The sequence below is a fragment of the Lipophrys pholis genome (genome assembly GCF_963383615.2).
Source record: "Lipophrys pholis genome assembly, chromosome: 18".
NCBI lineage: Eukaryota > Metazoa > Chordata > Actinopteri > Blenniiformes > Blenniidae > Lipophrys > Lipophrys pholis.
Window position 1 is genome coordinate 26,343,805 of NC_137646.1, and position 12,500 is coordinate 26,356,304.

Here is a 12,500-nt window from a genome sequence, read left to right on the forward strand (position 1 = left end):
GGAGGGCCTTCCAGACCACCGTGCTCATTACCGCGGCGTTGTCGGTGAAGTTCACAGCCAATCTGGTGAGCAACGTGTGGAACTCGGCCGAGCTGAGTCGGGAGTCTCGCTGCTTGTTGAGGTCGTCGACCATCTGGTTCAACCTGCTGCCCGGCGGTCTGCTGCTGCCGCTGCACGCCCTACACCGCGCCGGAAAACTACCGGGCTGCAGGCGCCGCGCTGACTGACGGTAACGCCGCGCTGACGGACGGTAACGCCGCGCTGACTGACGGTAACGCCGCGCTGACTGACGGTAACGCCGCGCTGACTGACGGTAACGCCGCGCTGACTGACGGTAACGCCGCGCTGACGGACGGTAACGCCGCGCTGACTGACGGTAACGCCGCGCTGACGGACGGTAACGCCACGCTGACTGACGGTAACGCCGCGCTGACTGACGGTAACGCCGCGCTGACTGACGGTAACGCCGCGCTGACGGACGGTAACGCCGCACTGACTGACGGTAACGCCGCGCTGACGGACGGTAACGCCGCGCTGACTGACGGTAACGCCGCGCTGACGGACGGTAACGCCGCGCTGACGGACGGTAACGCCGCGCTGACGGACGGTAACGCCGCGCTGACGGACGGTAACGCCGCGCTGACGGACGGTAACGCCGCGCTGACTGACGGTAACGCCGCACTGACTGACGGTAACGCCGTGCTGACGGACAGCGACTGCTGACGACTGCTGACGACTGCTGATGCACGCTACAGGCTCCTGAAGGCTAAAGCCTAGCTTAGGCCCCTACGAAGTTGCATTCCCGCTCGTTTCCATGGTTACAGAGTCGGAATATTTCCAAAAGCTTGTTTTCTAACCGTTTGTACTGTTTTCAAAAAGTTGCTCTGCTCCTGGTCCATAGTAACGAGTTGAGTCTCACACTGTTGCCCAGCAGCCTGGTTCTGCCCCTGCTGTTCCTGCCCCGCTGCCGGGGCAACAACTCCTCAGGATAACGGGACTCCATTAGATCGGTAGTTGTTGCTCGTACCTTTATATTTCATGTCCTGTTTCACTGCAGGGGTTCTCCGGAGTTCTCCGGAGTTCTCGTATATTGTGAAGGTACCGTCTTGCTGGGAGCTGTCCCTCGTGTGTGACGACATTAAAGGAATTCATTCATTCATTCACTCTGGAATCATTTCTACATTCAGACATATTAAAATCATGTTTTTAAAGGTAGAAAGAAAAGGTGACTGTTGCCAGCTGACCTTTGGCTAAGCCCCGCCCCCTTCATTACGGTCGTGAACTAAGCCTCCCACAAACTTTATTCATAGACTTTATGATGAGGCATCTTCCTCCTCTGACATCAGATTATAGAGCATCTTCCTCCTCTGACATCCGATTATAGAGCATCTTCCTCCTCTAACATCAGATTATAGAGCATCTTCCTCCTCTGACATCCGATTATAGAGAATGTTCCTCCTCTAACATCAGATTATAGAGCATATTCCCCCTCTAACATCAGATTATAGAGCATCTCCCCGCGCTAACATCAGATTATAGAGCATCCTCCTCCTCAGACATCAGATTATAGAGCATCTTCCTCCTCTAACATCAGATTATAGAGCATCTCCCTGCTCTAACATCAGATTATAGAGCATATTCCTTCTCTGACATCAGATTATATAGCATCTTCCTCCTCTAACATCAGATTATAGAGCATCTCCCTGCTCTAACATCAGATTATAGAGCATATTCCTTCTCTGACATCAGATTATATAGCATCTTCCTCCTCTAACATCAGATTATAGAGCATATTCCTTCTCTGACATCAGATTATATAGCATCTTCCTCCTCTAACATCAGATTATAGAGCATCTTCCTCCTCTAACATCAGATTATAGAGCATCTCCCTGCTCTAACATCCGATTATATAGCATCTTCCTCCTCTAACATCAGATTATAGAGCATATTCCTCCTCTAACATCAGATTATAGAGCATCTTCCTCCTCTAACATCGGATTATAGAGCATCTCCCTGCTCTAACATCGGATTATAGAGTATGTTCCTCCTCTAGCATCAGATTATAGAGCATCTTCCTCCTCTAACATCAGATTATAGAGCATCTCCCTGCTCTAACATCGGATTATAGAGTATGTTCCTCCTCTAGCATCAGATTATAGAGCATCTCTCTGCTCTAACATCAGATTATACAGCATCTTCCTCCTCTAACATCAGATTATAGACTGCCAGGTCTCCACCAGTGATTTGAATGATCATCAGTCACCGTCTGCAGCTGATTTGAATCCTGCTGATCCAGAGGATGAAGAATAGTGACTCTATGGAAATGACTTCACGCTGCTGCTAATCTGGACGCCGGCGGCGACGCAGGTTCACAAGCCGTGAAGCACCCGGAGCTTCTGGAGGCGCCCAAGTGACGGAGAACCTCCGAGAAGACGTGAGTTCTCTTACATTTATTCATTTCCTGCTGACATTTCTAAAAAAACTGAAAGAAAAAGATGGAATTGAGAGTCGGACAGGAAACGTTGTTCGCTAGCAGGACGCTTCGTCGACGGCAGGCTAACGAGACCACAGGACGTCAGGTGGAGGAGCTGGCATATCGTTAGCGAATCGCCGCTTCGTGTCAAAACACATCGTTTTGGTTTTCGGGAAAAGTTTCACGTTTAGACGGCACGGTTTTGAAAACGATGTAGTTAGCATGTAGCATGTAGCATTGTAGGGGCCACGACTTGGCGTCGTTGTCCCATGACGACAAAGTCGGAGTGTTTTCCCGAAGTTCCACCTTGGGAACCGTTCTCAGAAAGCCACCAGTTCAGTCTTCCCGTTTGTTCCTCCAGCAGGCATGTGGGCGAACTCCTCGGTCTCCTGCTCCGGTTCCACCGCCACCTGGGTTCTGTCCGTGTCGCAGACCTTCGTCAGGATCGTCGTCCTCCTCCCGCTCTTCGCCCTCGTGCTCCACCTGGCGTACCGGCGGCGCCGCGCCGAGCCACTCCGACGTCTTCGCCCACCACGTGGCGGCCATGGAGCTGATCTGGCTCCTGGGGGTCTCCGTGGCGTACTGCGGCCTGTTCGCCCGCCACGAGGCGCTGGTGAACGCGGGGAACGTTCGCCACTTCCATCATCCTGTACGGCGAGTCGCTCTTCCAGGACCTGGTGTGTGTGGAGTGGCACCTGGCCGTGGTCCACCCCGTCACCTACCGGGGGCTGCGGGGCGCCCGCGGGGTCAGGGCGAGGAACGTGCTCACCGCCGCCGTCTGGCTGCTGAGCCTGGGGCTGGCGGGCGCGTCGGCGGCGCTGCCGCCCAGACTGTCCAGAGTCCTTCTGGTCTGCTTCCTGTGCTTCTCCGTGTCGGTCATCTCCTCCTGCAGCCTGTCCGTCGTCCTTGTCCTGGTCCGACCGGCGCCCGGGACGGCAGGCGGGCACGCCCAGTCCAAGCAGAGGCCCGCCATCGCCATCGCGTCCATCTCCACCCTGCTGTGGGTGTGGCTTGTGGGATGTGTGGTGTCGATCGTTCTGGTGAACTTCCAGCTGCTGCGGTGCGACGTCAGCCGTTCGCTTCACGCCGCGTTGGGCTGGTTGAGTCTGCCGAGCAGCGCCGTGGCGCCGGTTCTCTACCTGCACCGCGCCAGAAAGATCTGGTGTGGCCACAGGAAGTGACGGCAGCAGGGCGAGCGTTGATTACCGGTCTGGAGGCCGAACGGACCCTACCCCCTACCAGAACCAGGGTCTGGACCCCTACCCTCTACCAGAACCAGGGTCTGGATCCCTATCCTCTACCAGAACCAGGGTCTGGACCCCTACCCCCTACCAGAACCAGGGTCTGAACCCCTACCCCCTACCAGAACCAGGGTCTGGTCCCCTCTGGACCTGGTTCTGCAGTTGTTCTTTCCCTGCTCCTGTAGGATTGTTGGTGTTTCTCTGTAAACGTACCTTGACGTGACTGTTTGTGTTTTTAGAAATAAAACTGAAGTGAATTAAAACCAGAACTCCAAAAACTCCTGATGTCGCCCAGTAAAAACTACAAAACCTCAAAAACGACCCCATGAGAAAACGTACAAACGTTGTTTGGAAAACATCAGCTGGAGGAAAGAGGAGTTCAGGAGCCGCCGTCGCCGCGGCAACGCGTCCTTAAAGCTTCAATCACGTCACGTCACGTCACACATCACTTTTATAAATATTTATTAAATACAAAGTTGTAGCAGCACTTTTGTCTAAAACCGGAAACTCCTCCAGTTGCTGGACGCCGCGGCGGCAAAATGCGTCCGTGTAGCGTCCGTGTAGCGTCCGTGTGTCGTCCATGTAGCGTCTGTGTGTCGTCCGTGTGGCGTCCGTGTGGCGTCCGTCCATGTAGCGTCCGTGTAGCGTCCGTGTGGCGTCCGTGTGGCGTCTGTCCATGTAGCGTCCGTGTAGCATCCGTGTGGCGTCCGTGTGGCGTCCGTGTGGCGTCCGTGTAGCATCCGTGTGGCGTCCGTGTGGCGTCCGTGTGGCGTCCGTGTGGCGTCCGTGTAGCGTCCGTGTAGCATCCGTGTGGCGTCCGTGTGGCGTCCGTGTGGCGTCCGTGTGGCGTCAACCTCTTATAAATCAAGTCAAAGTATAAAGGTGCATGAAATGTAAACACAGGGAGTGTGGCACGGCGAGCTGACGACTCTACGCTCATGAAGACCAGCAGAGCGGCGAGAACGACTCAAACGGACTCGGTGGCACTTTGAGGACGTTCTGCTGTGACACCACAACGTTCTGAAAACAACGTCGGTTTCCAAGAAAAAGGCGGGAACACTGAAAGCGATGTAGTTTTCATGTCGGGCCACTCGTGGGCGCTGTTGTTTGTTTTTGTAATAAAACCACACACACACACACACACACACACACACACACACACACACACACACACACACACACACACACACACACACACACACACACACACACACACACACACACACACACACACACACACACACACACACATTCAGCAGAGAACAACGAGCTCTTGACGTAATGGAGAGCTCCCAACATTCCAAAACGTTTTCGGGCAAACGGGGCCTTAACCGTTAGCTCGAGCTACAAAAACAAGAAAAAACTCAGTTTCCCGGCGGAATACTGACGGTGTGCGTTTAGCTCCAGTTGGCGGCAGTATTGCGATCCCCTCCCCCGACATGCTGAGACACACGCTGAAAACCGCGGCAGCATCTCCAATGCGTCCGTCAGCTGCTCAGATCGCCCGGCGGCGGCCAGTCGCCCGTCGCCCGGCGGCGGCGCTACTCGAGGCCCAGGGAGAAGTTGATCCCGTGGACGATGCCGATGATGATGGGTTGCCAGGCGACCAGATATCGGAGCCAGTCCAGCAGCTGGCCGTAGAGGACGTGCGTCTTCTCCCAGCTGGAGGGAAGCATGAAGGACTTTAACGTTTTTAACACAACCACCTGGGAAGCATAACCTCTGTGCTACCGGCGCTAACGTAGCAACGCTAACGTAGCAATGCTAATGTAGCAACGCTAACGTAGCAACGCTAACGTAGCTAATAAGCTCAATTACGTTGCGTTTCACCATTTTTTTCACCAAACTCCGGAAACACAACGATGGTGAAGCACTGAGCCGGTTCTTTTGGACAAAAGCTGATAATTTAGAGTCGTCAAAGCCCCGGTACGGATACCGATACCAATACCGGTGTCGGACCCGATACCTGATACTGGTGTCAGTATATATGTATATTGGATACCAATACCAATAAGAGAAGCGACCAAACGCAACACTGAGACACAAGCCGATATTGGAGATGCTACCATGAAAGCTAGTAAACTAGCATTAGCCTCAAAGCTACGCTGTCAGGGAGGAAAAACACTCGGAATGCAACAGTTCTTGGATTTTTTGGGATCTTTTCCCGAGAACGAGTACTCTGTGTGGTATCGACCGATACCCAATACTGGTGTCGAACTGATAACAGATATCGGTATCGTTGCGATACCCGATTCTGGTATCGGTAACCCCAACTAAAGCCATGCTGTCATGGGGTGAAAACAACAGTTCTTTTGACATTCCATTGTATTTTTCATCATTAAAATTGGACTTAATTGTTTGGTTTAGTGAGAATATAAACATTTTGTCCTCGTACACTCGGCGCCACAACAAAGAAAAGCTTTAAAGTTCAGAGGTCATCATGGCTGGACTCCAGCGGTCCGACACACCCAGGATAACAATGGCGAGTTAAACGGCAAACGGGCGAATCCAAAAGGAAACGTTTTGTAAAATAGAAAGAAGCAAAGGATACGGGTTGTTCATCATCCGCTTCAGGTCCACCTTCTCGTTGCAGTACGGACACGTCTGCTTCTTACCCACGATGCACCAGCCGCGGATGCAGAACTCGTGGAACCTGGAGGGAGAGTTAAGGCGGGAGGGGAAACGGGGCGGTGGCGTGGAGGGCGAGGGGCAGCGTGGGGAGGATACAAGTGGCCGCAGGAGAGCTGGTAGGTGTCCTCGATCAAGCCCTCCTCCTCCACCTCCACCAGGATGCGCTGGCCGCACACTGCACAGATGTCGCTGCTCAGACTCCTGCTGGGGATTCCTCCTCTGCTGTAGTACTGGAAACAAATACTCTCCGTGAGGCAGAGCGTTCCATACGACTAGTAGGACTGTCATAATACCGCCATACCGCCAACGCCACACCTGATAGCTCAGCGCTCTGCAGCCTCTACGACCAGAACACTTCATACAAAGTGGATGAAAGGCTCCTCATGAAGGAGATCAAAGGAGATCAGCGTCTGTTGCCATGGAGACGCTCCCTGCTCAGTGGTTCACTCAGTGATGTAGCGACCTGACAGGCTAGTTAGCTTCGATATGAGCCAACAGCTAACATGCTACCAGGTTAGCATCGACATCGGCTAACATGCTACCAAGTTAGCATGGACGTGAGCCAACGCTAACATGCTAGCGGTTCCACAAACCAAGTGGCGTTGGCGGCGGTCTTGGAGCTGGACTCACCCCGATGGTGGAGGCCATGTAGTCGGAGCAGAACTCGGCGAAGTCTCTGCCCATGACGCCGTAGTAAAGTCCGTAGAACAGCATGATCACGCCCACGTCCATGGAGTCCTCCGCCTTGATCCTGCACACGGACCAAACGGTTCCAGCAAAGATCTCGTAATGGAACCCAGGGACATGTCGGACACGGCGGCTCACCTGAAGAAGACGTTGAAGCCGAACATGGTGAACATGATGGCGAGGTAGCCCAGGACGCCCACGGCGTAGCTCAGCTTGTAGATGAGCAGGAACCACTTGTAGACCATCCTGGACGTCGGGGGAAACGGAAACGTTGGAGAGCAGATCAAACCGCCTGGGCGACGTCACGCAGTTACAACAGCTGCTGGTTTGGGGGCGCTATCGCCTGAAACCGTCTCCGGCCAGACAGGAAGTGAAGCATGAGGAAGTAGAAACCGGCTCATTGATTGGTCCAGACTGAAAGAGGAAGTGCCACCATTTCTAGTCTTCAGACCAAATATCAATGAGTCTTCCTCTACTTCCTCACTACTTCCTCCTCTTCTTCTTTCTCACTTCTTCCTCTCTACTTCCTCATCACTACTTCCTACTTCTTCCTCCTCACTACTTCCTCACTACTTCCTCTCTACTTCCTCCTCACTACTTCCTCTCTACTTCCTCATCACTACTTCCTACTACTTCCTCCTCTACTTCTTTCCCAATACTTCCTCCTCTTCTTCTTTTTCACTTCTTCCTCTCAACTTCCTCCGAACTACTTCCTACTTCTTCCTCACCTGTACTTCCTCCTATACTTCTTTCCCACTTACTCCTCTCTACTTCCTCACTACTTCCTCATCACTACTTCCTACTTCTTCCTCAAGACTTCCTCCTCTTCTTCTTTTTCACTTCTTCCTCACTACTTCCTCCTCACTACTTCCTACTTCTTCCTCACTTCCTCATCTGTACTTCTTCCTCACTACTTCCTCTCTACTTCTTCCTCACTTCCTCATCCTTACTACTTCCTTTCTACATCTTCATCCTCACTACCTCTTCTTTCTTGTCGTGTGCTGAGGTCCTGAAGCGTCTTCAGGCGTTAAACTCAGTGGATTGCGGCGGCGGCGGAGGGGGCGGGGCCCCGTTACCTGGGCGTGCGACAGGACAGCGGCTTGCGCGTTGCTCTGAAGATAACATAGCTGGTGATGACGGAGAACATGCCCCACATGGACAGGAACCTCCACCAGTACAGTTTGATGGTGAAGTAGAGAGGAACCACCCACATCTGGACCAGGGTCACCAGCTGAGGACGAGACGGGAGGTTTACCACTGGCGCCCTGAGGGGGCAGCGTTGAGCTCGGGAGTAAACCAGCCAGAGCAACAGAGGCAGAAATGAAACCTGATCGCTCCGCCTGAACACACCGAGACAAAGACGTTCTAAAAAACATTCGGTAGAACTTCTATGTTCCACTCCGAACTGTACGTAGCAAGTTACAAGCGGGAAGCGTCATTTATACTCCGTACGCAGACGATACGCAAAGGTTAGGTGTAGCGTCAACCGCTTCCGTACAGCCGCTACGTCGACGCTACGTCACCGCCAATCTTTTCTAACTATGCATTTCACCACGAGGGCTGTGATTGGCCCTTTCTACCACGAGGGCTGTGATTGGCCCTTTCTACCACGAGGGCTGTGATTGGCCTGTTCTACCACGACGGCTGTGATTGGCCCGTTCTACCACGACGGCTGTGATTCGCCCGTTCTACCACGAGGGCTGTGATTGGTCTGTTCTACCACGAAGGCTGTGATTGGTCTGTTCTACCACGAGGGCTGTGATTGGTCCGTTCTACCACGAGGGCTGTGATTGGTCCGTTCTACCACGAGGGCTGTGATTGGCCCGTTCTACCACGAGGGCTGTGATTGGCTCTTTCTACCACGAGGGCTGTGATTGGCCCGTTCTACCACGATGGCTGTGATTAGTCTGTTCTACCACGAGGGCTGTGATTGGCCCGTTCTACCACGAGGGCTGTGATTGGCCCGTTCTACCACGAGGGCTGTGATTGGCCCGTTGAATTCGAGAGGGAACACGAGAGCGAGGAGATTCAGTCTTTGGTTCCGTCCACGACGCTCCACACAGCTAGCTCGTAGCTCGCCACCACACTATAGCAGCCAACTACTTCGCGGCTCCAGCAACACGGGGAATCAAACCAGCGACCCTGCCTCGGGACCCCCGGCGGCCGCCGCAGAGCGTCCCGGCTGGCGAGCACTCACATTGTAGGAGCGGTGGTGCCTCTGCTTCCACTGCACCAGGACGATCTGCGCCACCACCAGCGTGGCGATGAGGATCAGCACCATCTCGGCGTGCATGGCCTCGTGGCCGCGGTGCTTCACGTGCAGGCGCTCGTGTTGAACCCTGCAGACGGAGAGCAGGTCACCACACACCCACCACATCACGGATCAGCTGTGTGTGTGTGTGTGTGTGTGTGTGTGTGTGTGTGTGTGTGTGTGTGTGTGTGTGTGTGTGTGTGTGTGTGTGTGTGTGTGTGTCCTCACCTCCAGCTCCAGGTGTGTGTGTGTGTGTGTGTGTGTGTGTGTTAGAGTGTAATAAAGAGTGTGTGTCCTCACCTCCACCTCCAGGTGTGTGTGTGTGTGTGTGTGTGTGTTAGAGTGTAATAAAGAGTGTGTGTCCCCCCCTCCAGCTCCAGGTGTGTGTGTGTGTGTTAGTGTAATAAAGAGTGTGTGTCCCCCCCTCCAGCTCCAGGTGTGTGTGTGTGTGTTAGTGTAATAAAGAGTGTGTGTCCTCACCCTCAGCTCCAGGTGTGTGTTAGTGTAATAAAGAGTGTGTGTCCTCACCCTCAGCTCCAGGTGTGTGTGTGTGTTAGTGTAATAAAGAGTGTGTGTCCTCACCTCCAGCTCCAGGTGTGTGTGTGTGTTAGTGTAATAAAGAGTGTGTGTCCTCACCTCCAGCTCCAGGTGTGTGTGTGTGTGTTAGTGTAATAAAGAGTGTGTGTCCTCACCTCCAGCTCCAGGTGTGTGTGTGTGTTAGTGTAATAAAGAGTGTGTGTCCCCCCCCTCCAGCTCCAGGTGTGTGTGTGTGTTAGTGTAATAAAGAGTGTGTGTCCCCCCCCTCCAGCTCCAGGTGTGTGTGTGTGTTAGTGTAATAAAGAGTGTGTGTCCTCACCCTCAGCTCCAGGTGTGTGTGTGTGTTAGTGTAATAAAGAGTGTGTGTCCTCACCTCCAGCTCCAGGTGTGTGTGTGTGTGTTAGTGTAATAAAGAGTGTGTGTCCTCACCTCCAGCTCCAGGTGTGTGTGTGTGTGTTAGTGTAATAAAGAGTGTGTGTCCTCACCTCCAGCTCCAGGTGTGTGTGTGTGTTAGTGTAATAAAGAGTGTGTGTCCTCACCTCCAGCTCTCCCTCTGGTTCACCCTCAGCTCCTCCTGGAAGACACAAATAGCACCGTGGTTCTTTAAAAGTAGGTTAAACAGCTGGAAGCAGCCGGTAAAAACCCCGAGCGGCCGCTTTTCTTTATAAAACATCTGGATTGGTCCATAACGAGCAGAATAAATGAAGGTTTTAATCACTAAAGTCAGACATCGTGTTTATTTATTAAAGTGGCTGACAGCTGCTAGCCTCGATGCTAAAACGCGCAGATTTCTACGTTTTTTTTTTGTTTTTTTTAACATCGAATGTGAACTTTCCCCCGCAGCTGCAGCGTTAATCTCTCCGCTCACCTGCGGATGAACACCCGCCATCCTCAGCCCGGGCTGGAGCCTCCTGTTCAGGCGCAGAGGAGCCGGGAAGCAGCGGCAAGCAGCGGCTAGCCCCGTTAGCTCCGCGTGTACGGAAGCCCGGGAGGGTCAAACGGGGGACAGGGCCGCGAACACAGAATACCGGGACCGGGGCTCGGGTAGGTAAGGGGGGGGGGGGGAACCATCGGAATTACTTCTAGAAAAACTGCATCAAATCAAAAAATGTAATAAAACATCGATTGTAACTGAGATCGACTTTCAATCCAAGTTTTATGTGTAACTTTTCTCTGTTTCATAAAACATGTTTTGTCTCCTGGTGGAAGTCATCTGTGAAGAACTGCAGTAGTTCAGATATCTACAGCAGTATTAGTATATATAGTATCACAATGAGTATATTTACACCATTAAAAAGAAACTATACTGATTTAATTTGAAATAGAAAGTGTCTCAGTGAATCACTTTATAAAACAAATCGGGTATTAGATTCCAGCAAACATGAAAACTGGTTTATTGTATTAGAAGTACTGCACTTTAACACTTCAAAACGTGTAAATGTGTAGAACGTAGAACAGTGACGGTAACCAAGGTAACCAGGAGGGAGATCAGCTCTTCTCCTTTTCATAACAAAACCTGTTGAACTGCAAGTTTTACTACTAAAACCGTTTATTATTTTACTTTGGAATGAAATAAAATTCAAAACTATATAAAGTACAGTAATTACGACTTTATAGAAACTGAACTTTCACAATAAATGTACATAATATGGAGCTAAATCAGAAGACAGAGTCCACCTCAGTTTGAAATGAAAGTTTATTGAAAAGGACAAGAAGCTTGACTGAAGACGTTTCATCCCGTCTTCTGAAGACTCTTGATCTGTTGAAAGACGAGAGACGAGTTAACAGGACGGAAACTCCGGGACAAACTCAGAGCTACTCTGGTGGTTCGCTCAGACATCCAAGGAAGGTTTGGACCGTCTTCGGTCGTGAGACCTCTGGAGGAAACTACGAATGGCAGGAAGAGCGTCATCACAGCGAGCAGAGTACGTCTCCAGGATGGAAAGGACAAACTGACACTTACCGGCTTCATTGTTTAAGTCGACATCTCCACGACCCAACGGACTCGCCGGTTCGACACGACGCCGTCGCCTGGAAACAAGGACGAGGACACATTAGATCAGGAATGGATGAAACGCGTCACTGGATGAACTCTGGTGTTCGCTCAGACATCCAAGGAAGGTTTGGACCGTCTTCGGTCGTGAGACCTCTGGAGGAAACTACGAATGGCAGGAAGAGCGTCATCACAGCGAGCAGAGTACGTCTCCAGGACGGAAAGGACAAACTGAGAAACTTACCGGCTTCATTGTTTTGGATAGTCATCTTGATGACCCAACAGACTCCCCGGTTCAACACGACTCAATGGACCTGCCGGTTCTCCACGACCCAACGGACTCCCCGGTTCAACACGACTCAATGGACCTGCCGGTTCTCCACGACCCAACGGACTCGCCGGTTCGACACGACGCCGTCGCCTGGAAACAAGAACAAGGATCCATTAGATCAGGAAGGAATGAATCGCATTGTTGGACGAACTCTGGTGGTTCGCTCAGACATCCAAGGAAGGTTTGGACCGTCTTCGGTCGTGAGACCTCTGGAGGAAACTACGAATGGCAGGAAAAGCGTCATCACAGCGAGCAGAGTACGTCTCCAGGACGGAAAGGACAAACTGACACTTACCGGCTTCATTGTTTAAGTCGACATCTCCACGACCCAACGGACTCGCCGGTTCGACACGACG

At 52.2% G+C, this 12,500-nt stretch overlaps 1 protein-coding gene and 1 long non-coding RNA gene across 4 annotated transcripts in view; both read right to left on the reverse strand.

The window, feature by feature from the left end:
- Positions 1-4,149: 4,149 nt before the first annotated feature.
- rnf175 (ring finger protein 175) lies at positions 4,150-10,793 on the reverse strand. Its single transcript, XM_080486164.1, has 9 exons — positions 10,689-10,793; positions 10,360-10,394; positions 9,230-9,371; positions 8,109-8,263; positions 7,171-7,278; positions 6,976-7,096; positions 6,442-6,575; positions 6,266-6,367; positions 4,150-5,376 (listed from the first exon to the last, which is right to left on the reverse strand). Exons 1-9 carry the CDS (start codon positions 10,707-10,709, stop codon positions 5,256-5,258), a joined length of 939 nt encoding a protein of 312 aa, XP_080342290.1. The 5' UTR covers positions 10,710-10,793; the 3' UTR covers positions 4,150-5,255.
- Positions 10,794-11,498: 705 nt separating this feature from the next.
- The window catches only part of LOC308123611, a 2,133-nt gene continuing 1,131 nt past the window's right edge, over positions 11,499-12,500 (reverse strand). Inside the window, exons 3-6 of one of the 3 annotated variants that reach the window (XR_013936233.1) lie at positions 12,440-12,500; positions 12,058-12,234; positions 11,784-11,851; positions 11,499-11,579 (exon numbers count right to left, since the gene is read on the reverse strand). The exon at positions 12,440-12,500 is cut by the window's right edge and continues 7 nt beyond it. This is a non-coding gene — a long non-coding RNA (uncharacterized lncRNA). Of the gene's footprint in view, positions 11,708-11,783; positions 11,852-12,057; positions 12,235-12,439 lie in introns of all 3 variants that reach the window. The other 2 variants (XR_013936231.1, XR_013936232.1) reach the window with 2 other exon arrangements.

Excerpts from the sequence above, each read along its gene's own strand:
- rnf175 (XM_080486164.1), bottom strand. The coding sequence starts at position 10,709 with ATGGCGGGTGTTCATCCGCAG. Across the intron at positions 6,368-6,441 it reads CAGCTCTCCTGCGGCCACTT|GTTCCACGAGTTCTGCATCC; the intron begins GTATCCTCCCCA and ends CTCTCCCTCCAG. Across the intron at positions 5,377-6,265 it reads AAGCGGATGATGAACAACCC|CTGGGAGAAGACGCACGTCC; the intron begins GTATCCTTTGCT and ends GCTTCCCTCCAG.